General features: G+C 36.8%; 1 protein-coding gene across 2 annotated transcripts in view; it reads left to right on the top strand.

Moving 5' to 3' along the window:
• ZNF407 (zinc finger protein 407) overlaps positions 1 to 26,552 on the top strand; it is a 342,220-nt gene that overhangs the window by 16,690 nt on the left and 298,978 nt on the right. For both annotated transcript variants that reach the window (XM_069004333.1, XM_069004332.1), the window contains exons 2-3: positions 9,380 to 14,209; positions 20,040 to 20,154. In XM_069004333.1, the coding sequence (XP_068860434.1) occupies positions 9,424 to 14,209; positions 20,040 to 20,154 (4,901 nt within the window). In that variant the 5' untranslated portion in view covers positions 9,380 to 9,423. The remainder of the gene's footprint in view (positions 1 to 9,379; positions 14,210 to 20,039; positions 20,155 to 26,552) is intronic.

The raw sequence follows: 26,552 nt of genomic DNA, 5'->3' as shown, positions 1-26,552 counted from the left end.
ATGCAGTTGAACACGTGTGCCTCACACGAATTGTGCTGCCACTGTGCACATGCTTAGGCATATTGCTGGTTTTGGAAGAGAGCTGAGTTTCAGGGACTGATTTAGGTAAGCACCAAATTTGTTGTATTCAAACAAGTAGACATGGAGGGAAAAGGATACAGTTGAAAAGCAGCAGCATTTGAAACCTTCATGGTATTTGTTCCCAAACTATCAGTAGTATGAATACTTTGGACTAGTAAATGGGGCTTTCATTTTATAAGTGGTGGTGGTATCAGCAAGGGACTGTTCCTTGTCTTCAGTTCCTTCCTCCTTCAGTTCTATCCACCTAGGACCCATTCTGGGAAGATATGGTTTCATCATATGGGCTGAAATAGGAGGTGGAAGCTGCTCTGGCATCCCCATGTCCCTCTCTCTTGGGTAGCACTGCCTTGTCTCTCATTCACCTTCACTCTCCGCCTGCTGACCAAGAGTGTGTTTTGCTGGGGAGAAGTGGGAGCCTGCTTGGTCTTCAGCCTCTTTTTGGTCCTTAGCTGAAGTGAAGGAAGCTTTTGTAGCTACATGGCTTAGTTCTAGTAAAGAGGATGGGGAAGGGAAAAGGCTCCATGATATGCCATAGTAGTATCCCTTGACTGGTATCACAGGCAGCACAGAAGTCATGAATAACTTTTGTATCATCGCATATGGCCAGTGCTTGGACTCATATTGCCACCGTCACACTGGTATGTCTCCCATTGCTGTCTTATATTGGTATCTCTCTCTTGACACAGACAGATGTGTCACAGATGGAAATTAGAGTAAAGTTCAGTTGTAATCCCTGAACTGTTCAGAGTACGGAACTACATAGCATTAAAAGTTCTGTGGTGACTACAGCTGAAGCATGGGTTTGTTCACCTGGAAGCAGGTCAGAGCTCTGGAGGAAGCCAGGTGTTGCACAGCTGTGCGTGGTTTAAGTCACAGTTGTGATCATCTCAGTTATTGGGGAAAAAAATCCCCATGTGTGTTGCAGAGGACATGGCAGGACTGTAGTCATTGCTTGCATGTATTACAGGAAAGCATTAAGGAGAAAAGGTGTGATTTGTCATGCAGCTTTTCCTCTGCATGTTAAGGGTTTACTCTCTCCATAGCTGAGGTCTGTGTACAGTTATCACCTTTTTATACTAATTCCTAATGATGGATATTAATTTCTTTTTGGTAGAAATCCAGTAATACAAAGAAGGAAAGGCTGGTTTGTTTGCTTTGCTAAAGTGTGCTGGAGAACTGCTGTGCCAGAGGGATTTGGGATATCGTCTATTACACAGAGCCCTTCTGAGTGCACCCTGGTGTGAGGCAGCCCCGTGCTTCCACCATCCTTCTCCCCATCACTCTCTGCTTTATGTAAGCAACCCATTTTCCATTTAGCTGGAAAACTAAAACTGAAAGAAGTCCTTTTCATATGTTTTGTAGGATTGAGCTGAAATACTTCCAGCGTGCTCACTTCTATTTCATTGTAGAGAAAAATAGGGTTTGTTTCTAATAGTTAAATTTTTGAGTTGTCTGTGTGTCTACCAGTAGTACAGTAATTTGATAAAGGCAGACATGTAAATGTGTACATTCTAATAAATATATATTCTAATTGAATAATATCAGCTCTCATTTCTGTAGATATGCCTACCAATAGAACATTTCTCTTTGATCTGCTTTTCTCAGATGGAATGCCATTACTTCCTTGTGTAAAGTGGCCACCAGGGGTCATCAGAATGCTTTTATTTTTATTAACGTCTTCGTTTCTTTAAAAGCATATGTGTACTTCGTATTTTCTGGCAACTTTGTTAACCTATCACATAAAAAATCCGAAGTCTTTATGTTACCTGTTCAGCCAAAAATTCATGCAGCTCTTTTCAGCTGAGCTTCTTGAACAGGCAGCAGATGAGGAAAACAGGGTGCACAAGAGTGAGCAGCATAAATACACAGATTACTGCACACATTCTTTTCTTGATAATTTAACTGGTGATAAATACAGTAGTAGTAGATGATAAATGTGTCCCAGGCTGTGATGGTAGAGGCCTTTTGTTGCTTTCTGTATGAAATGGTGGTGTTAAGCAAGGGGCCAACAAAGCCATCCTTTTTTGTCTTTTGGGTTTAATTTTGAGCAAAGGTTGATGGAAATTTAGTAAGTCTTCACAAATACTAAACTCCAGAGTAGCCTTCTAGGAAATTCATACTCCTTATGTTTTCAGAGGAGAAAATAGAGCTTCTAAGACCAGCTTTCAAGGGTAAAATTTATAAGAGTCAATTTGCAAGTAGCAGCAATTCCAACTTGCTTTTATCTTTTGCTGCCAAAGTTAAGGAAAAAGTTAAGACTTCCAGCATTTTTTTCAAGTGTCGGTGATAGTGCCTGTGTACTTCGTCTGATGAATTCCAGTGCAGTCCACTGTACTTGAGAGGGTACTACAGCCAACAGTAGAAAGGGATTTAAATTGCATTTTACTTTTTACTTCTCTCTAGTTTTAATTGGTGTAGTTGGTGAGAATTGTATCTTGCATGAAATCATGTCATTTGGAGAATTCCTGCAAACCACAGAACTTACTGCTGTATGTGGAAAATGATAATTTCTTTCCTGGAAATTTCTTTCCTGGAAATTTCTTTCCTGGACCTGATAAACTCTCTAAAATAAAGTTTTTGAGAATACTTAAAAAGGGCTTTTCATCCATAAATATCACAGTGCTATATGTATGAAGTCTTTCTTGGATCCTCAGAAGCTTCTGTTGGATGTTTTTATTGATATTGTTTTATGTGTGCCTCGTTCTGGAAACGGTCAGAATTCTTTGAACTTAAAATTCAAAATTTACAGGCCTTAAATTTTCAAAAATTGAAAATCTGGAGGTTATATAACAATTTTTAGGAGATACTAGTGCATTTCCTCTGGTTTTCTGACTTGGACATACATTCCTATTGATTCTGACAGCACTTGAAATGAGTGTATATCTGTATGTGTCTTTTTTGACTTCTTCAAAGCTGGTCCAATCAGTGTTCCCTGCTGCATTTAGCAGCATTTGGCTCTTTCTGAAGTGAGAGGATGAGGAACTAGGGAGCCTTCCCTTTTAATTATTTTTTTTCTGTTGGTATGAATTAAAGAATATCTTCGTTATGTCAGCAATTCACAAGGACTACCTTTGTGTTGCCAATTTCTGCCCACCTGGAAGGACTCTTGAGTGGTTTGGAAGCAGAAGCAAGTGGGATGTGGGTAGTACTGCAGGTGCGTTTGCCTGTGATGCCATTACAGTTGTTTCTGGTGGCTGTGAGAAAATGAAATTAATGAGTGCGGATAATAACTCCCCATTTTCAATGATGCACAGGGAATGACTATCAGGGGGCTTTTTATTTTGTCACTTGAGCTATTCTGGATAGATCTGTGTAGAAATTTCAAAGTCTTTCGTCTTGGAAGTCTGCAGCTTATTTGGAAGTCTCCTGTGGAGATTTTGCTGTCCTCGGAAAATGGGTGGCTTTATGTGAAGAACAGGCTTACAGTGCAAAGCTCAAAGTTCTAGCATTTTTGAGCTGCAAGGGAAAACAAATGTTTGTAATGGATATCAAATTCTCCTCAAAAAAAGGTGATCTTTGTTCCATTTGAATTGACAACCATATTGTCTCCTGTATTCCATTACTGAAGAGGCCGCTAGCTTGGATTAGTCTCTCTGAAGGAAGTGAGGTAACTTTGTAAGGCCGTAAGACAGATGCATGATTTGATTTAGGAAGGATGTTATGCCCCTGAGAAGATGCTTATTTGACACAAAGGTCATATGTTGAGATGAGTTGTTAACATGCAGTTTTGTGCAGGCTACTTAAGGAGCTCATTAAAATGATTTTGCTTCATTGTATCCATGATTTCATTGAAAGAATTAATTGTCTGAAAAGGGGAATTTTTAGTGGGAAAAAAATGAAACTCTGTTTTCCATATGTCGCATCCTTTACAAACACTGCAGATTGGGGCATTGAATACTTGGAGACAATAGTACTATGACTGAGAAGTGCTCTGGAAATTCTAATGTCAGGATTAGCATAAAAAATAAATTAAAAAAAGAAGTAAAGTACTTGTAAATAAACTTTTTTTGTGTTCTTCTGTACATATCCCTACCCTTTCTCTTGGTATATGACCAAAAAGAGAAGTAAATAAAATTGTATTGACCATCAAGTTAAAGAACTTTGCAGTTTACTACAGGTTTATGGATCATCACTAAATTCCTTGTCCTTTTGATCTTAATTTAAGATTACTACTTTCTAAATTTCATCTGAGGATTAGAGCAATGCAGGTCTTATACTGGAAAGGTTAACTTCACTGTCTCCACCTTTTGGCAGAGTAAGACATTATATACTGTTTTTTTGGACCAGTGTTAAAAAATTCGAACACTCAAATCCAATGTTCTCTATTTTCATCAAAGAAAACAGCTTCTGTCCACAAATGACTTATGCTCATGTATAGAACTGTAGCAGACACTATGTCAATATACAAAAAAGCTTTCTACAAGGAATACAAAAGTGTGTTGTTATCAGGTAAAAATGGTGGTGGCTGCTCAAGAAGTACTATTTTTCTCATTTTTTAAAATGAATTTTCTACTTAGCAGATAGTGAGATGGTGCTGAATTGTGACTGTAAAAGTTTAAATATTGAAACAAAAACTCCATGATTCTGATGATTTGGAAATCCCAGTGGATGAGAGGGGAGAGTCTTTAACTATATTGGTTTATGTGATATAGCCAAAATAATACGTATTACGCACTTGCAATTTAAGAATGTTTGTCTTCTCATACATTCTCTAAGGATTTGGATAGTTGGCCTATGCAGATGTAACATACCTAACAAGCATTCTGCTTTTCAAGATCTTAAAAATGTTTAGCTTCTTTTAGATATTTAGAAAGTTATTGAAGAAAAGCACTATGTTATAGCACCTCTTTACAGTAGAACTACTGAGCTCAGCTTTTTCTGAGCAAAAATTTTGAGGCTACAACAGGTTTCTTTCCAAAACTCAGGAGCAGCACTGTGCTGCAAGGAACCTTAAAATGCATTAGGTAATGTATGACTGTCTCCAAGCGGAAGAATTTGTTAACCTGAAGCTAATGTGGCAAATTAATTTTTGGTCATATCCTTTAAGGATCTGTTCAGCTATACTTGATTTATGTGAACATTAACAAAAGATTTATGTTACAAAAAGTCAACCCACTTTTGAGTCAGAACAGCTTCATTTTGAACATTGAATATGATGTTAAGAGAGCGCTGTTTGACAGAACCGGCTTTTAAACTATGGAAATACTGAGGATTTGACTGCTGTCTGCTTAGCTTGGGATTGATCCTGTGCTCCAGTCTTCTGCTGTGCTGTACCTGGCATTACCATTGGCTCAGTCTTGGAGCCTTTATAAATACATTTTGGTTTATTTATGCAATACATTAAGTGATTACATATTGTTGCACTTTAGACACTTGTTACTTGTAAAAATGTTTCAAGATGATGCTTTACAAGATGAAGGTAGCAGGAAACACATGAAAGTTTACATCTTGCATTGATTTTAGTCTTGTTGGTCCATTAATAGGGTAGTTCAGGAGCTGATCTTCCCCTTTCCTACTGCTGTATGAGTTTGGCAGCATTACATTGCTATCAAAAGGCTTACTCGATCACACTAACAAGTAGGAGTTAGACTTAAGCATGTGCTTAAGGTGCCGTGGCTTCAGAGGGCTACTTGTTACATCTACAGTGTGTTCTTAGATTAGGTTAATAAAATTCCAGATGCTGATTCTTCGTTTGTGATGATGATCCCTGTGCCAAACTAAGGCTTGATCCAAGATTAATTTTGCAAAAAGAAACCCATTTGACCTTATGTGGCCACTGGGACTGTCCAAACTTTGAGTCCTTTTGATGCCTTCTCCAATGCATTGATTCTTCTATATTACAATACAATACAAATTGCAGGATAGCCCTTAATTAGTATGGTGGCTTTGATGAGAACAGAGGTGAATTGGCGTAGGCAGGCAGAGGATTAGCACCACTCAGATTTATGACCAGTCTGTGCTTTGCCAGTGTCCTCCTGCCCTCTCGAAAATCTGGGGAGGAGCTTTTGGGAGGGAAGCTTACAGCAGAGGAAGCACTACAGGCTCCTTTTGCCTAGATACAGCTAATGGTGTGCTGAATGCCTTCTTCGATAGCCATTCCTGCCATATATCCATGCAGGAAGGAGCCCACAGCTCCTTTTGGGTGTGAGGCTCTACTCTGCCATGAAGGAAGCTGAGGTTTGTGCTACTGAAATTGTGTTAGAGGCACAGCAGTGTGATCTGAGCAGAGGTTGTAGCAGGAAGAAGCAGAGACATGGTCCAGTGCTGTGGTCCAGTGCTCCAGATCATGTGTGAGATGTGGAGAACTGGGCAGAGCTCAGGAAATTGCTGATCGTGGTCCAGCAAAAGGAGCGATAGTAGCCATTAAGTGTCTACCAGAAGATGTGCTCTTGTCCTAAAGACAGCTTTAAGAGAGAGCTAAAAGAAAATGGAGGGTATTTCATTCCTTAGATTAATTAATATAGGGGCAGTTTTAGAGAAACAGCAGCAACTTCCTCATAGTTGTTTTCTTTCATAGAGAATACTTTCTGGATTATGGTTTCATGCAGGTGCAGACTCCTATGTAATGATATTTTGACACCGATTATATGAAAGTGAGACGCAGGCAGATGTAACTCTGGGAAGGGTGTGCAGAGGTAGATGAGTTTCATGGAAACTTAGATGTGTGCTAGCAATGAAGTTGGTAAAGGTGTATCATTAATCTTTGCCACACGTAGCCTGCTGTGCAGCTGGAGAGCAATTGCCTGGATAATACTTACTGGTTGTGGGGGTAGATGTGACACTGTTGACTTCATTAGGAGAACTGCCTGTAAATGGAACAGAGTTTGCATTGCTGGAAGTTTGTCATGAAATGAAGGCATTAGATAAGGAATTAGGTAAGAAGTCTGGGGTGTAAGGCATCTTAGCATATTTGTATTACACATGTGATTATTTTAATTTCATACTGAGGTTATTGGCAGCACCTATGAGATTTATGTTTTGCATTTTTCAATTTTCTAGCAGCTAGTTTGTAGTTCTTACTACAAACAGCTTACAAAGATAAAATAGAGGAAATACATTTTTTTTCCTAAGCACTAGAAAAATCCATAACTGGTGCAGTTGAGTGGGGGATAATGTTGGACACCAGAACTGGGATTGGAGTCTGAGCACAGAGCAGGATGAACTTCTACTGGAGAGTTACTTTTTTAGGTGTGTGAGTGGCCACTGGAGATGAGCTGAATTTGCAGGGGAGTGGCAGAAAAGGCCAGATTTTTATTGATGGGGGACCCTCTAATTATCCCAATACAGCTCTTGATAGTGGAAATGTTCAATGCCAGTACTAGTTCACTGCTGGACAAGTTTTCTGATAAATCTTATGGTCTGAAAGTATCCTATAAAGAAGATGGAGAATTGGTTTGAGATTGTAAATTGTCTTGTACAGCAAAGGAGAAATGTCTGTTCTTCCCCAGGCCATGCAAGGGAAGTGTGATCGGGTCTCAGTGGTGGGCTGGGGACCTGCTGTGGAGGTGCAGCAAGGCAAAGGATCCACGGTTGCTTGTTCAAGGATGGACTTGTGACACTTGTCATTGAAGTGACTTGATATTTTGCATTATATAAATAAAGCTGTACTACAGTTAAACCACTTAATTTTCATCTGATCTTTTTTCTGTATCCCAAGCAGTGTTCATAACCTTTTCTGGGTAAGCTTGCACTTCAAAGGCTTCATCTGGTCTTGCAATTAATTGCTGTAGTGTTTGTGAACATACCAACAGTGTGCTGACTTATACCAGCTGAAAATATAGCCCTGACTGTTTTCCTTCTGACTAGCTGTGATAAGTTTCTATCCTGGTTGTAGGAACAAAGAAAAACAGTAGTGCATAAGAATCAGAAAGCCACATTTAGGGGACCAATATTGTGATCCTCCAAAGGGCTGTTGTGATCTAGAGGTGGTTATTCTCTTGTTATTTAGGTATAACTAGCTCGGTATAGGTTTGGTTAGTGCTTCAGCTCAATGAGAGACCTACAGTTGAAAAACTGTTCAGTGTATGCAACTAATGTGCACTCAATTCCTTAGGGGCCTTCCATAAATTATTCTTAAGCAGAAAAACACTTTTTTACTTCCATGGGTATAAAGTCGAACTGATTTGAATTTATTTTCTCAGTTTAATACTTTCCTACTTCATCCTCAAAATTAAGCATAATTATGTTTTTTAGCATGTACTTGAATAGTTTTTTGTACCCTACATTATCTGTATCAACTTTGCAATTACTTAATCTTGTCAGGAAGTACTTACAATTGTGGTCATGGCCTCATTCAATGTGTAACTGAACAAAAAACTGAATACTTGGATCTGCAGCAAATTGATGTTTAAATCATGGTGTAAAGCACATAGATAAACATGTAGTATTTAATAATCTGTTAAAATGAAATGCATTTTCAATTCTCAGTTGCTTCATATCAAAATGAAAAGATAATAAATGTCAAAGTTTGATTTCCCATCCCCATCCCTCTTGTAAACTGTGTTGGTAGCATCAGTTTTCTAGTGGTGACATCTTGGCAGCAGGAGGGTCACACTGGGCAGTTGAGCAAAAGCTTTTGGTAACTGGATTTGGATGGTTAGAGTTCGTGCTGGGTTTCAAAGGTGCTGCCCCTCTCTGCACTGTTATTTCATGACTTTTTTTTTTCTCCTTCCTCCTCCCCAGTTGGGAAACAGTATTTTAGAGGATATTTTAGGAATGATGGGAAGCTATACTTGTGGCATATTCTTTTAGAACATGGTTCTATTTGTGTTTTCTTTCTTTCTCTTTAGCAGGTAATCTAAGCAGAGGAAGGAAAACAAGCTGTGTACTTAAAATATTTAGCATTTCTGTTGGCTTTGTTTTGCTTGTTGTTGCAGTCATGATTATGTCTCCTTGGAACTTTTAAATTTGGGAAGCTGATTTTCTAGTTCAGGAAGAATTAAATATTCCATGACCAGTTCCCTGAAAGCTGTTAGTATTTTGTGTCCTAAATATACTTCCAGAAGCAAAGGTCATGTTTGTCTGCCCAAGTTTAAAGCATGTAGAAGATTACTTGATTACATAAAAACTGTGGGATCTAAGTGTTTGTTCACATGGTGCTCATCACAGTGAGAGCTGTGTAACCAAGTGCCTAGAAGGTGGTTTATATACCATGGTGAAAATGTCTCCTCATATCTTTCACTGGGTCTATCTTCCTGCCATGGTTTTAATTTTCTATATTGCATGAGGTTTTTAAAATTTGATTCTTTTAATCTTTAAGTTTGCATAAAAGACTAATAATAACTCTTTTGTTCTGTAGGTGCTGAACCAAATGATCTACAATTGATAATATCACTGTTAAGAATGGATGGGGAGGAAAATAAGAAGAAAGATGATGTTGATGAGAATTTGCAAGTTGAGTTGACAGAAGAATCCCCAAGAAATACATCAGGAGAAAATGCTGGATGTGACTCTTCATCTCAGCAGAAAACAAGGCTTGTATCAGATGAAGTGTTCAGGGACCTTGAAAAGAAAGGAAAAGAGAATGGCACAAACAAAACAGCACTGTCAGAATCACCAAACCTGGATGTTGTTGAAGCAGAGAAATCTGAAAATGTCTCCAGAAAAAGAAAGCTGAGTTCTTCAGAAGACATGAAAGACAGTGGAAGGAAATTGCAAAAAGTTTTAGCTGGAGAAGCAGGTAGTATGGTAGCTGGAGCTGTAAAGAAGGAAGGAGTCACCAGTTGTCCTAGTAGTGACATATTTAATTCAGATATCCTGTGCCTACATTCCGATTTCAGATGTGCTGCTCCTGATGCCATATTGAAAATTCACAAGGAAAATAAACATTCACAAGAGATGTCAGCTGCTGTTCCTGATAAATTATATTCTTCAGAAGAAATCAGTGTTGTCTGTACAGTTGGAAACATAGACAATGATCCTAAAGGCAAAATGAGTGACCAAAGTTTACCTTCCTGCTCTGATAAGGAAAAACATAAACGTGAAAGCCTCTCTAAATCATCCAAAGAGCAAACACGCCCTCACTGTAGTTGCATAGGTGAGTGTAGTTCAACGTTGCATATGCATGTTAAGCGAGATCATAAGAAATCCAAGATATTTTCTTGCGATCTTTGTGGTTTTCAGAGTGCTGAAGAGAGTCTCCTGAATTCTCATTTCCTTGGCAAGACTCACCTTCGACGCCAAAATCTTGCTGCACGGGGAGGATTTGTACAGATATTGACCAAAAAATCCTTTAAAAACCAACAATCTACTGCAACCAAAGAGGGGAATGTCAGGGCAAAACCTGGGACCAATAAATTAAGGGCAAGAACTGCTGATGCAAAAGAATTAAGTGTTTGCAGTGCGCTGAAAGGCTCAAAAGTAAGCTTGTCTAAACAAAATGATGGCAGTGAACTTGTTGAAATGATACCATCTTCAAATATTCCCACTGAAAAAACAGATACTATGACAGAAGAAACATTGCTTGCTTCTGGTGCAGAGGGAAATGATGAAGTCCATACTGAAAAACTAGAAATACCAGGACCATCAGAAAATATCTTGCAAAAAACAGAATCACGTCCAACTACCAAAAAGCTAGTTAGCAGTTTACACAGGACAAGGAGATTTGGTAAACTTAAACACAAAAGAAATGTTTTCTTGTTAAGGTCTCCATTTGGGCAGAGTAGGTCTTCTAGATTAAAAAGGCAGGTTAAAAGAAGATACAGCTTGTTGGGTAATAGTAAGAGACCCAAATCTGAAACTCAGAGAGTATATTTGAAGCCTATCTCCAGCACACAGCTTAAACATGATGAATCAAGCCTTATGTCAGATACAGAACTAGAAACAGATGCTAAAAGTAATTGTAATACTGCTGCAGAAATACAAGATCTTACTGAATATAAGCCAAATACCCCTTCTTCTAGCACTGCAGATGCTAAAGATTCTGAAGTTAAACTTACTGCTGATGATGGTGCTCTTCATACTTGCATGGATTGTGGTCATGTTTTTCATGATCAAGGAAGTCTGGAAACTCATGTTGCAAAGCTTCATACAAAAAGGATCCAGTTGCATTGTCAGATGTGTAGCTATTCCTCTGGAGTCAGGGAAGACATGAAGCAACACTGTCAGGACAGTAAACACTGGATGGATGGTTGTAGCTTTAATTGTCAACTCTGTTCATTTAGCAGCTTGAATGTGGTCAGCCTTCAAAGCCATATGAGTGAAGTCCATAATATGTCCCATAGTTGTCCAGCTTGCATTCTTTTTTTTCAGTTGGAAGAAGATCTGATAAATCATCAAAAACATGAGAAACATGATGGATCATTATTTCAGCAAGCTACTCCATTGAGTAACAGCGATCAGACCTTGCAAGTGGTACCTTACACTGACTCAGTAGCAAACAATAGCCAAAGACTTGCAAAGGAAATGGAAATGTCAATGCAAGCAAAAACTCCAGATGCTTCCTTCATAAATCATAGAAATGAACTAAAGCATTCTGTTCTGAATAAAACCCAATTTCAATGTAAAAAGTGTTTTTATAAGACAAGGTCTTCCACAGTTCTTACAAGGCACATAAAACTCCGACATGCACAAGAGTATCACTTCCTTTGCAAAGCATGTAATCTCTACTCTCTCAGTAAGGAAGGAATGGAGAAACATATCAAAAGAAGCAAGCATCTTGAAAATGCCAGGAAAAACAACATTGGACTACGTTTTGAAGAATGTATTGTAAAGGTTTGCGTTGGTATTGGTGGCATTAAATCAGTGGTGGATACTTCCATTTCTGGGAGTGGAAATACAGAGTTGGATAAAGAAATTATACATGTTTCATCCTCTTCTGTGGAAAACATATCAAGAAATAAGGAATTTGTTCCACTTGAGCAAAGGATTGGTGGAAATGAATTGGTTTTAGCTAGTGCATCCAAAGGAGGGAAACCTAAAGGTACTATTTCTAGGACGTGTACCCATTGTGGCCTTTTGGCCTCCAGTGTTACGAATTTGACTGTTCACATCAGGCGAAAGCACAGTCATCAGTACAGCTATTTGTGTAAGGTTTGCAATTACTACACTGTCACCAAAGGAGATATGGAACGTCACTGTGCAACCAAAAAACACAAAAGTCGTGTTGAAATAGAAGGATGTGGAAAACAGAACTCGGAGATCATTGTTAGCCCTGAAGGAGGTAATTTTGAATCCATGAGCAAGAAGATTAACAGCCCCACAACTGCCTTGTCTGAACATGTTGAGGATGGTGGCCAGTCATCAGATTTGGAAAATTCTGTCATAGACAATCAGGAAGTTGAACAAGGAAATGTTGAGCTAAAAGCTGCAAATGCCAGCAGGCTGCCAGATTTGCAGCCTGGTAGCAATCCATTAAATATAAACCAACGTGTGTTGCTGGAACCAGCGAGGGTTGCTCAAGACTCTGACCCAGGCTTCCAGAGAAGAGCCATCGGTGCAAATGACAAGAAGTGTGTACACTGCAGCTTCAGTGCTCATTCTGCTGCTTCCCTAGAGCTGCATGTGAAGCGAAAACATACAAAACAATTTGAATACTACTGCATGGCTTGTGACTACTATGCTGTTACTCGCAGAGAGATGATAAGGCACGCAGCAACAGAGAAACATAAAATTAGAAGAGAATCTTTCGTTTGTTCTTCTGGGGAGGAAGCAAATACAGCAAATATCACTAAAGAAGGTGCTGCTTTGCCTCAAGAGGAGCAACATTGCAGTGCAGGAGAATCAAAAGCTATTTTAGGTGAAACAAAATGTTCTAGTGATGCATCAGAAGGTAATCATATGAGTAAAAGCTTAACTGAGTGCATTGCCTTAGATGAAAATACATCTCCGGGAATCTCTAAAGATGTCAGTTCCCAAAATGCAGTAGGAGGTGAACTTCATGAGGAGCCTAAAAATGGAGGAGAAAACCCTTTTTGTGAAGGAGTCCAGCAAACTCCTCAAAAAGATAGAGTTGTTGAACTTGTCAAGGAAGTACCAGTTAAAGAAACAGGTACTTGTGAGGTGCAGAAAAGTAAGCATGGTCAGGAGCTGCTCAACTCAGATGATGACTGCCCTGCGGAAAATCAAAACAGATCAAGCAACACAAACTTCAATTCAGAAAAAGGTGTGGAAAGCTTAGAAGAAAATAGTGAAAACCCAGAAGCAGCATGTAGAGACAAAGACAGTCTCAAAAAAAAATCTCAGAAGAAAAATAACCCACTTATGCTAAGTCTTCCAGAAACAAGTAGTGCAGTAGAGCAATCAAATTTTTCTGGAAACACTGGAGAAACAGTACAAAATATACGTAGTTTAGATGGTAACAGAAGTTTCAGAGAGGATCCTACTGGGGAGGAGGAAGAAGCCCTTATGGAAGCACAACATGAAGCTGAAGTAACTATAAATAACAGTGTTTGGGAGGCAGATGGCTCAACAGCTGAGGGCATGCAAGAAAGTAGTAATGAGGCTTTAGGAACAGTTATCAGTGCTGATGATAAAGGAAAGGCAATGCAAAATGTTGGCAAGTTTGATTCTTCTATAGTGAGGTTAAAAAGTCATCAAGATGGGGAGGCCACTGACCATTCTGCAGAAGGACAGATGTCAGGGGCAGTGAAAGCTAGTGAGCTCACAGTGAAAGCAGACACTTCAACAAGTGGTGGGAAAAAGAAGAAGTCAGAAGGAATTTCCCTTGGGGAATCGACACGTATTCGCTGCGATGACTGTGGTTTTCTAGCAGATGGTTTGAGCGGACTAAATGTTCACATAGCCATGAAACATCCTTCAAAAGAAAAGCATTTTCATTGCTTACTCTGTGGAAAATCATTTTACACAGAAAGCAACCTTCACCAGCACTTGGCCAGTGCTGGGCACATGCGAAATGAGCAGGCGAGTGTGGAGGAGCTGCCCGAAGGAGGCGCAACCTTTAAGTGTTTGAAGTGCACAGAGCCCTTCGATTCAGAGCAGAGCTTGTTTCTCCACATCAAAGAGCAACATGAGGAGCTACTGAGGGAAGTGAATAAATACATTGTTGAAGACACTGAGCAAATAAACAGGGAGAGGGAAGAGAACCAAGGCAATGTCTGCAAGTATTGTGGGAAGATGTGTAGAAGTAGCAATTCCATGGCCTTCCTAGCTCACATCCGTACCCACACAGGTATGGAAACGCTGTCGTTGCAAGTGTTCTCTTTCAAACAGAGTGATTTATACCGTTGGTCTTTTTCTGCTTGTTAAACTCTTTAGTATTTCTTATGAACTGGCATTTGTATCGCCTGATAAGCCCCTGATGAAATACAAAATTACCTGAAAGGGTATGAAAATACAGTGATCAAAGGGCAGAAAATGTAAAAACATTTCAAGTACAGTCACCCTTCTGCTTTTTGTTTCATATAGAGAGATTTTCTTCCTTTTAATCTAAATTGTAACCACTGATTGGTTCTTAAATTTATATAGTGAAGCAGTGGTGGTTTGAGAGAACAATTAGCTGCTCTTTCTAACTTTCTCTTCTGTGCAGTTGTTTAATATCCAAATTATTTATTTCATTTCAATTAAGTGAAACTTTCAGCATTACATAATGCTTCAGAATAGGCATTTGATATTCCATCATTCCTAATAAATACTAATAAGAAGCAACAAGAGGTTTTTGTAGAAATAAGTTATAGGGATTGGAATTGGTCAGCCTTTTTGGAAGGTGGTGTGCAGTGCTGATGTGTTGCACAGGGATGTAGCATCTGATTTAGTTTCTGTGCTAATCACACTTTCAATTTATTTTTATGTTTAATTTTAAGTGGAAAATTTAAAAACATTTCTGTAGAAAAATGCATAAGCTGCAGTTCTAAATTTATGTAAAAATTCACTGCGATGTTTCTATAAACCTGCCATACATTCTTTATTTTAAATAGACAGCTTTTCTAAATCACTGAGCTCTGCTTAGACAAGTGGTGTCTCCATGGTTGAATTTATGAGTGGATTTGAATAATAAATTCACATTTCAATGAACATATTTTCATTAAAACTGTAAGGTTTATTTTACTGTACTTTTAAATAATGGCTTATTATGGAAGCTATAGTTTAAATTCATGCAGTATTTGAAACTTAGTGCATGGTTACAAGGAAGAGAACAAAAAGGTAAGAAAAAAGAAGCCTGAAAGAATGGTAATTCCTGGCATAATCCTAAAATAGTTTTCTAACGTTTTTTATGAAAAGGCAAGGGCGTGACTGGACAACAAATCCTAAAAATTAATCTTGGGGAACAGGGACATTGTATTTCAAACCTTTCAAAGTATTTTACTATAACTGCAGTATTCATGTATACCAATAACTCACATACTTAATACTTTCAGCATTACTTCTGTCCTGTCAATAACGTAGTTATCTGTATTGCTACAGCTAATATCCAACTTCGAATGCAGTGTTAAGTCTTTAGAGGGATGCTCATGTTCACATGGTCAGAACAGCTGTATAAGCCCTTAATATGCCCTCTTACGGCAGATAAAACTGAATAAAACTAAGGGGGAGGATGCTAATGGAGCTCTCTTTAGAATTCTTTATGCAACTGTCTGGTCAAGACATGTTGCTTATAATTGATGTGTCCATTACTTGAATTCTCTTGTAATTATAGTCAATAAGTCTTGTAAATGTGTTAAAGCTCACTAAAAGCATACAAATTCAAGAACAGAGTAAGGCTAATAATTTAAAATAATCAATGTAGGCATTTCAGCACTTAATTTCCCTTGTGTGTTGATAGCTGATCATTCTTAATCCATTAAGATTTATTTAGTCGTTTACAATGCAAAATAGGTTTGCACTGGTCACTTGTGCCATTTGAAAATGTCCACCAGGTTAAGTGCAGAATGTAGTCCATTAGTCTTCCTTGACTATATGTATTAATTGCATTTAAAATCAAGTTAATGTGGATGTGAAAGTGAGGTAACTATCAATATATGACAAAGCAACCCTACTTACATAAGTTACATCATTGATTGTAACATTTAGTAAAAGTTAGTGTACTTTTTAACATCTTCTGTGTAGGTCTTATCATGGAGTATATTTTTATTGTGCTTTTGGATAGCACTAAATATGCAAAGCAGTAAAGGAATACATTTAATTTTGCAAGTAATTTTTTGATGCAGAGGTGTAGAAGGGTTACAGAACAGTGTTTTATCTGCCCTCTTTCTCACTGCAACTTTAAATGAAATGTTTTCTAAGGCTTTGCTTATTCACATAAATAGTAATGTGGAGACTTTTATTAATAGTTAATGGGAAGAAGGCTTTCTCTTCCAATCTCTATTTTCATATTTGTGGTCTTCTTTTTATAGAACCTTTTCTTCCCATTTGTATCACAGTGGATGCAGTTTAATAACAAACAAAGTTATTTAGGTTATTGGGAGTGGTGGCAGAGGGAAATGGCCTACTGCACCAACTGTATGAACACTTCTTGTAACGTTGGTGAGGCAAAGTACAGCATTGCCAGTGTCTCACCTGTCCCAGGGTAACAACAGGTACATAAAAGCACAGCCACACATTTTCCCTTTCAGTGTTCTGATTATGTGCTTTTAAAAAAGTCTTTTATCAGCGTCTGGATGTGCATAAATATGTTTATTTACATGTGTATGTATGTGTAACCATCACTAACTCCTTTTCTTTTTTTAATTAAGTAATCAGTGATGGTTTGGGGTGACAGAGGGAAGGGAAGGGAAAGTTGCAGAAAGATACAACTAATAATTTCCATTAATAGAAAAATAATGTTTCAAAATACCATTAAATAATGTAGGAGATTTTCACATTGCAAATGAAAAGGAAGCTTTGCTAGAGAGGCCCTAACAAGTAAGTCCATCACGTGTTGACAAGTGAAAATGAGGAAGCGTAAAGAAAAATAAAAGGAGTAGTAGAGGTGGAAGACTTTTTAGTTTGCAATTGATGGAGGTCCCATAAACTTAATTAACAATCAACATCTGAGGAAAAATCACCTGCAACCACATCATCTTTGTTTCTTTTCTCATCAGATTTCTCAGTTAATGGCAGTTGTGCCCAATGCAAGTATGGTGTATTACTCCCCCTGTCCTAAGCATAGGAGGAAATGGTATGATGACATTTCATGTGGCTCTGGTCACTTTGTATTGGGCCTGAGCTAGGAACACAGCTATGCCTGCAGGTGCAGGGGATATTGCCTTTGGCTGGCCTAAAGCTGAGACAGTGAACTTTTTCTTACAGCTTTGGGTCTGTATTATCTTAATGTAAAGCAACTCAAGTCTTTTTTTACAAAACAGTAGAATGGTTTGTGTCTGCCTAACCTGAACTCTTAAGTTTTGTCTAAGTTTCAATTTAGTGTGGTGGTGGTGTTTTTTGTTTGTTTTGTTGTTTTTGTTGTATTTTTGTTTTGTTTGTTGTTGGTTGGTTTGGTTTTCCCCCAGTTGTTAAAAGCCTTATTGTTTCCTGCTACCATCAGAAAATGTACATTTGTTTTCATGCCATAACTTGTGGATAAAGTAGTTTGGTGGTATTTTTGGCTTTTTGTTTTTTTTGTTTTGAGTAATGTGGTTGAAAAGATGACATAGTGAAACTATTTTTCTCTTTTTTTCTGAGAACTAAAAGCCAAATGTGAATCCAGTAGTATCACAGTTTAAAACAGCGTAAGAGAACCACTGAAGTTGATGATAAATATGGCTAAGAAATGGTTAAGTGCTTTACATTGTTTTAGATAGCTTTATGGCAAATACAGATTTTTTTTTTTTTTATCCCATTAATTTAAATCTTAATCTAATGTCTTCATTTCTAGTATAAAATGTTGGCTTGTTCCATCCAAGAACATACTGGAACAAATTTGGCACCAGCAACCTAAAAGGGAGATACACTGCTTTTGTTTCAGGTGATAAGTACTGACTGGAGCCTGCCAGCACTTGAATTTTCATGGAGTTTAAACGGAGATGTTAACAGATATTCAGCTCTGGATCCGAGAAAAAATCAAAACCCCTCAAGGCCTCAGTGATTTTTGGATGAGAGCAGTCAACAGAATAATACATTTCTGTATTGTCAGCACACTGTAGTCACGATTGTTCTGAACTCGAGTTCTTCACAAAGGAGTCATGTAAATGGAAAACAGCAAAGGTCTTGTATGGAAGCCCTGTGGGACACCTGCAGTAACAGAATGAGGAACGCATTTACAATTTAATCAGTAGGAGAGAAACTAAGGGAACATAGGATAGAATCCACTTGGTATTTGAATTCTGTGAGAAAAAAGAGCAGTATAATTGCCAACAACTATGGCCTTGTTGTTATTAATTGTCCAACTAAAGATCCTAAGTTAAAACGTCAACTTTTAGTAGTCTTTTAATGCAAAGATGGGGGTGTTCTTTTTGCACTGGTCTCTGTAGAATGCAGTGTTGATTTGAAATGTCACCAAATTAATGATTAATTCAGTTTTATCAGGATCATTTAAATAAACTGGTTTTTTTTCAGTGTGATGGATAGAATGTGATTGCTGTGAGCTGAAGTCTGAACCTGCTTTTGACATTTAAACATATAAAGCTGACTAGATATAACCATTGAGGTGCTAAATATATTTTACATCTACTTCCAACAGTAGAAATGGAAGTATTAAGAGATCTGGCTTCATTGTCATTGAACTGTGAAATATTCAACCTTGTCTGCCCGTGCTTAGTACTGTTGACTTTTTTATTTCAGTTAGGAGATTAAAATTAAATGCTTCATTTTTCGTTAGCTTTTGGGAATTAAATTGAAATTTAAGACTCTAAAAATTTTTACTAAGATCCTCAATTTCACCAGTGGATTCTTGGAGGATGTTCTATTTTCAAGGGCAAAGCAAAAAGGTTCATTGATCAAGTATGATACAGTGCAACATTTTTCTTATCAGAGCTCTTTATGTATATTTATTAAAGATCCCATATTTCATATTATGCTTAACTGTATTGGAAGAAGTACTTCACAAAACATATACTAAACATAATATGGAGACTCTTTGACCATATTGTACTTACTTTTAACTGCAATTCTATGATTTTGATTTATTGATTTAAGGATTTAGTGGTCAGAAAATTGGAAAGTGCTTCTAGAATGCTGCATAATAACCTGAGGACTGACATGTGCCCAATTTAACTATGTCAGTAAAAAAGATAGTTTTTCCATCTCGAGAGATCATCACCATTAATTAAGATAGGCAAATAATTTGACTTTTTGTTGAACTGATGTGATACAAGAGATAGGCTGATACTTTTTTCCTTGGAGAAATAATTTCAGAGTTCTTTGGTCTGCAGCAGACATTTAATATTAAAGTTTGTTCTTGAAATAAATAATAGCCAAAATGTCAATACTTCTGGTTTGCAGAATAATCATAAATTCTTGACCATAAAACAGTCATAAAGGCATAATATTTTATCCACTGTATATTCATACATTGCATGCCATTACAATAGCTAGGTGATGAATCATTTGCTGTGTGTGACAGAACAAATCTGAAATACCGATGCTAATGTGAAATCTATTCAAAGTTGGAAGACTTGTAATATTACTTTACTTTAAAGATATTTGCTGAAAAAACAAGTACATTTTGCAGTTTAAACCAATACCAAGCCACTTTAAGACCATTACCTGAGTTTCAGCATTTGGCAAAGGTGTAGAACAACTCTGGCTATCTTGTTGAAATGTTATCTGTTAGATTTTCATCTCATTTTAATATATTTTGTGAGCTTTTTAATGATAAGGAAAAAGACCAGATTAAAAGTTAAGAGAGCATAAGTGATCTTGAACTTAAGGAAACTTTAATGAGTAATGTATAGCATATACTGTCCGTGTCTTGGGAGTTATAAATTTATGTACAAGATACTTTTTTTATTAGGCAAAATTCTCAAGCAGGTTAAATGTGGAATAGGTTTTCAAAAGGTTATTTTTCCTCAGGAATTTTTATTTCTTTAACCGTGGGTGATATTTTATTCTAATTCAACTCATATCTTATGCTAAATTTTACTTAGGATCAAAGCCATTCAAGTGCAAGATATGCCACTTTGCAACAGCTCAGCTTGGAGATGCCAGAAACCATGTCAAGAGGCACCTTGGGATGAGGGAATACAAGTGTCATGTCTGTGGGTGAGTAAATTGAAACAGTCTCCACCATGGTTAACCAGGAGAAGAGCGCAGAATATGCATTGTTTCAGAATTGAAAACTGTGATGTGAGCAAGAGTGGCTAAAATTATGCATGCATATCCTCCTTTCCATTGTTATGGTAAATTCCTTAAATACAGTTATGACATTCTTTTCCCACTTCTAATCCTGCACTGAAGATGAGCAATTTTATGGGCTACAAGGTCAATTTGAACCTGTAATCTGTAAATTGACTAAATTATAGGATGTTCATTCACATTGCCAGGGAGAACTGTAAATTCCATTTAAAGACATAAAAAATATATAATATAGACTTTACTGTGTGGGGTTTTTTCTTTTGCTATACTGTTATAATTTTAGTACCATTAACAGATTTCTGGACTCCATTAGGGTTTTCATTCTTTATGAAAACAAAACAGAAGACAGATTTTTCAAACAAACGGATCTAAAATATTGCAGGCATAAGACTTTTAAAATAAATTGAAGTCTTTTATGTGTGCTTGTGTTCCTGTTTGTTACCCAAAAAATCTTGTTTTCTTTTTACAATCGTTATTTCCTCAGAAGGATCGTTCATAATGTTTAATTGTCCTTCAAATGTGTTGCATTTAATAGGAGGCATTGAGACTCCTTAATGCAAAGCTAATTAATTTAGCAGAAATGTTTAAAAGGTTTTAAAATGCCATGGCATATATGGTACATCATAGGACATTCAAAGTTGGATTTTAATACCCTAGTTCTGATTAAAAATATATTTTAATGTTATTACGCTGAAGAAATGAACTAATATATGCATCATATAAAAACATTTTACTCAAACCTATGTAACCTGCTATCTCAGTCTTATGGCTAATGTGTAGAAGAGCACAGGTTCAATTAGATGGTGCAGTGCACACATGCATGGTGTGGTGTGATGCTGGGGATAATTTTCAGCAGGAGGAGGTTTTTCAGCCTTAGTGTACCGATCTACTGCAGGACAAAGTGAGTTAGACATTTTAGAAGACAAGTGAATCTTCAGCTGAAGATGCAGCTGAGTGATTTTCACTGATTCATCTCTCTGTTTTTCAAATAATTTTGCATGCAGCATTATGAGATATTTGGATGGGTTTACCCACTTAAGAAAATTAATTGCTGACTTCTTGAAACAAGAAATAAAAATGTATGAGCCCAATTCTTAAGTCCACTGTATATCTGTAGTAGAATAACTTGTCCTACTCCTTATTTTGAAGCATGGTTAAAATGAAGTAGGGTATTTTATATTGTTTTAAAAATCTTACTTGCTGTCTCTGCTTTATGAATTGCAAAGAATTTGACAAGGAAGATAGTTAAAAACTACAGATCCACAGAAGTGTTTAGCAAAGGCTAAACTCTCTTCTTTAGAAGTTGTTCACAAACTTGACATTGGTTGTTCGTTCAATTCCCTTTTAACTTAAACTGAAAAATCATCATATTATTTAACTATTTCATTGCGAGAGGAAAAGTAAAAAGAAAAATTCAAACCAGCTAATATGGTATCTTTTATAAAAAAAAGGAGAGAATTAAAATTATTAGGATTTGGCATAGTACCTCATTTTTTCAAAAACTCATTCTATGACTTCAGGATTGGCATGTCTGACAGAACCTGTCTCAGAAATTGCTCAACTCTCTGTTGGGATTCACAACATTTATGCAAGAGAGAGAGCAAAACATGTATGAATGATTTAAACTTTAGATTGAAATGTAGTCACTTTCCTAAGCTGATTGCTTACTCTCTATTGCTGACATGTCATACCTGGTAGCCAAGCAGGTACTTATTTTCCATTTTTGTGTATTTTTAATTTTCATCAACAACATGGACCCATGCTATTTAGATATGGCAAAACAACTGGCTGAAGAGACATACACCACAGTACCCATGCTTACAAATATCTGATTTATATCCCTGTTTAAATAATCATCACATTTCATTTAATGTGCACCAAAAATGTATTTTAACAATCGTGTAATAACACTGATTTATCTGGGAAAGTCATTTTTGCACTGTAGCTAACAGTCCTGAAGAATTGAGCGGGATTAGGAGGAGGAATGACCAGAGCAGTTTGAACCACAGTCCATATAATGAATATGCCATCTTATATGTGGAAGAGGAGAAAAAAAGTGTTAATAGCCTGTGCTGTATTTGTGCTCTTTTAATTGAAAGGACTGGGTAGCGTGTTGGCTAAAAAAATAAAGTAGCAACATAAAAAAAATAAAATTGCTAGGATTGGCTATCGGATTAGTGGCACTATAGAGCATTGGTACATTAACACCACTGACAATGTCAATTCATTATCATTGATGGCTAAATAATCTTAGAAATGCTCAGTGGACCTATTAGTTCCTGAACATAAGCAGCTCATGCTGCATTTCTTCATTAGCTTTAATTGCTATAAATTTTACCTTTTTAAAAATCATGCTTTAAAAGGTGAAGTGATCTTTCAGGAACATTAACTCTGTAATTTTGTCACAAACAGAAGGTCCTGCACTATGTTTTCTTTTCTACAGTAGTTAATATTCTATCCTCTGACTTTTAGATTCTCAGTAATAAGCCCTCTGCTAGTTGTGAGGATAAATTGTGTTTCAAAAGCTTTTGAATCTGCTTGGGCACTTTTTAAAGGTGAAATGTCAGTGCAACATCATGGTGTGGTCTCAAAATACCACCTTTTTTAAAGAAAAACTATTTCTAAATTTTGGTCTTAAAAAAAAAGGCAAAAAGCGTATTTTTGGTGTTGTTTTAGGAAGTATTTGCCGTGTCTCAATTTTCCAAATGATCCTCATATTTACATGCTACAAAGTACACAATATATAATTCAGCTAGTTGTTGAAAAAGGCAGTAATTTTGCTGTGTTGTTTTATTTTTTCTTAATTGAAGTTCAGGGTTTGTTTTTCTTCAGCTGCACAGCAGAAACTACATGGCACAGAAATTGGACACTGCTAATGTTTTAACATTTGGAGTAAACCGTCTGCTACTCATTGCCTTATCGCAGATGTGTGTTAATTGTTTTCTTTTCCATATCCATGGCTGTAAAATATATCCCATTATTTCAGGGGTAATGTCTATTTTCTGTGGGTAGAAAAGTGCTTCGTATTTGAATTTCATTTTTGAAAGTCTGATTCTGAAATTGGCTGATAACCCTGGGTTAGGTGAGCAAATCTTGGTTGCCCAGCATTTAAAATTTTTGTTTCATTTGCCTGGTGAGAAGGCTTATCGTGCACTTCTCAAATTTTATCCCTTAGGTAGGACATGAAAAATGCATTGTTCTGCAACTGAGATTTTGAACAGAATTTATAGGCAATGTTTGATTTAAAAATATGTCTATTATTCCTTTGCCTTTTTCTTGCCTTTGCTTTTAGAAACACAGTTTTGGGGTATGTAGTTACATGTTTCAAGTAAGCGTGGTGTTTTCCTTTTTTTTTCCTCTCTCCTTTATGACCACTTAAAAATTGATTGAAGAAGATGGGTATAAGGTAGGTTTGGATTGTTAGGAAAATTTTTGGTATTTAAAACATGCACATAAACTTTTTTTTGCTATCTTCCTACAAATTGAAAGGGCATTTGTAGCTATGTCTTTATTATGTTTAGTGCACATACAGTATTTAATATATAATAGTCATGTGTTTTGAGAACAAAAGTAAGCCTTTGTAGACACAAAGGAATTAAGAGGGGGGTCAAAAAGATTGGATTTTTTCTGTATTTTGCTAGAGTAGTTATGTCTTGTAGTTTTTGGATGTGATGTTTTGGGGTGGTTGTGGTTTTGGTTTTTTTTTTTCCCCTCCTTTGTTCTTTGTTTTGGTCTTTTGGTAGCTCAAGGTATTAATATTTAATTACTTTCTGCTCTTTAGTTCTCTATTTGCTTTGAAACTCCTTTTCTCAATTAATTCTGGAGATATCATAAGATGCTCTGATAAATAAGTGTTTTGCTAAATTTGGTTGTTTTTTAAAGCCTCATATAAATAAGCTTTGGGAACAGTTATAGTGTCCCAAGAATGGAAATAGCCTCACTTCTGCTGCTGTTGTTAATGTTAAAGATCTGTGTAAAGTTCAGTATTTTAATGACACTGGTTGCTTGGAGAATGTCTAAACAAAACTACTCACCTATATTGAGCATAGTGACTGATAGATCTTCGTTCTTGATAGATAAGGATGTGCTTTGACCAGCTGCATCAAAAAAACTTGGCTGTGCTCCTGTGTGTTGTGTTTTGAAAAATCTTCTAGGTTTTCAGATTTTTCAACTGTTTACTAATAATTTCAGGCTAGTTTTTGGAAAGGACTTCGCTTAAGATTGCTTTTAGCAAGCAAAAAGACTTATTCATAAATTTATTGGTAGGAGCAGGAAAAACATTATATTTTCAAGGATGCCTTAATGTACTGTAATGTAAATTAATTATTTATACTCGTGCAGTTTGGGAAATCTTAAATAGAAAGTTGCTACTCTAGTAAAACTATTTTTGTGTGGTATTACCTAGTTTTTGTGCATTAGAAGGGATCTCTGTGTAGATGATTATAATGTCACTTTCTGACCTTTGCAGCTTGAATAATTGTAAATCATTGCTTCATAACGTGTCAGAGAATGTCTGTACTAGGGAATTAAATGGCAGAATATAATAGACCAAATTATTGCCTGTCATGTTTTCAACAACACAGTTAGTATTTGAGTTACACTTAATCATTACGTGCATTAGCAACTTCATTGGAATCCAGCTTCAGGCTGAGCATGAAATACATTACATTATTTAAACCTCTAATGGTAGAAGTCATTTATTTGTGTTGAAGTGTACAACATGCAGAGTTTCATAAAGCAAGGAACACTTGAGAGCTTAATTTATCCAAATCAAAGTCTAAATGCAGATAAACACAAGTGGCAAAAATTAGTAATTTTTATAGTCTGGAAATATTTAAAAATACATGGTTGTGGGTAATTGTAGGCAGCAGGAATAAATTAAAATCACTATTTTTAGTCAGCTCTGAGAATTAAAACTGTTTTATATCTAAATAATCAAATGCATCATGAAATTGCATTTTTGAATGAACAATTAATTATACACATCATATCTACAGATGTGTCTAAACAAAAAATATATGTTTGGTGCAGCTGTTTAGATCAGAGATAATTGCATGTGAAGTGAATGTTCCATATCCAGCTTAGTTTCTCTATCTGCATTTTGCCATTTGGTCCTATCATATACTTGTGTCCACGTTTACTTCAGTAAAGAAAAATGAGGTGAACCTACATAACAGCTCTCCAAACTTGCATATGCTTTAAAAAAAATTAACAAGAAAATGCTAGAAAAATATGTGAAGTTAGGTAACATCTTGCCATTTTTTGTTCAGTTATCTTAAAATTTTGTTAGATTTGCAAACCTGACCATCAGTATATAGTCTCTCTTTTTAGTATTTAAGAAAACTACTTGAAGTAGAGGCAATTAACTTTTATTCAGAAAAGCTCCCAGCACCTTTAAACAACTGGTACAGATCCCAGGATGTGTTGTGCAAGACCGTCCTGGCCTGGAAGTCTGCCATGAAGTGGTGGAGTTGGCTGGTGGGAGACTCCTGTACAGGCAGTAGAAGGACTCTTCTGTTTGAGAATACTCTTAACAATTGATACAGAAAAGTCAAGACCAACTTTTCCCCTTAATAAAATGGGTTTTTAGCACTTTGTTTGCTAAATGGGATTATAATAATGATTTAGTTGTGCTTGATGAAGAGACAAGGTATATAAGGGGCATACTTAAGTTGGTATTTGGAGACAGTGATTCAGATGAATATCCCAGCTGCATAGAGTCCCCCAATTCAATGCACTTCCAAATGGCAGCTATCGAGATGCACAGAGGTGTGGCACCTGTAACTTCTGCTTTTACAGACATGCCCTTTTAATATTTTACTTTACTGTAGATTGCTTTGATGTCCAAGATAATGCACTTCTTCTAGGCCACAGGCACCTCACTCTGAACACATCTTGTGGCCACGCAGGGCAGGTCTGAGCCCTTTCTAAGGGTACAGGCATTGTGACTAATGGGAAATAGTCTGATGGTGCAAAAATTGGTGTTTAACACTTAGTGCTAAGGCAAGTAGCAGTCCTAAAATACAGTATCCCAGCTGAAAAAGGGACTTCTGTCCTTATCATCATGGTTTAGAAAGATTGGCCCACAGGCTGAGAAAAATACTGTTAAAAGTTGGCAGAAGGAGGTGGCAAAAAAGTGAACTCTGTTTTGGTGACCAGGAGAAGAAAGGGGATGACAGTTGTTGGTCTGAGTGGTAGGTAGTGACAGGGAGAGAGGTTTGCTTGATTAAAATTGTGGATGGGTTGTTTTGTCAGTAGGCTGAAGTAGCATGGTTTGGATTTATGTCCAGAATTCAGAAACCTTG

The sequence above is a fragment of the Aphelocoma coerulescens genome, chromosome 2 (assembly GCF_041296385.1).
Source record: "Aphelocoma coerulescens isolate FSJ_1873_10779 chromosome 2, UR_Acoe_1.0, whole genome shotgun sequence".
Lineage (NCBI taxonomy): Eukaryota > Metazoa > Chordata > Aves > Passeriformes > Corvidae > Aphelocoma > Aphelocoma coerulescens.
Note: the sequence above shows the minus strand (reverse complement) of the source record. Positions and strands in the feature narration are given on the sequence as shown.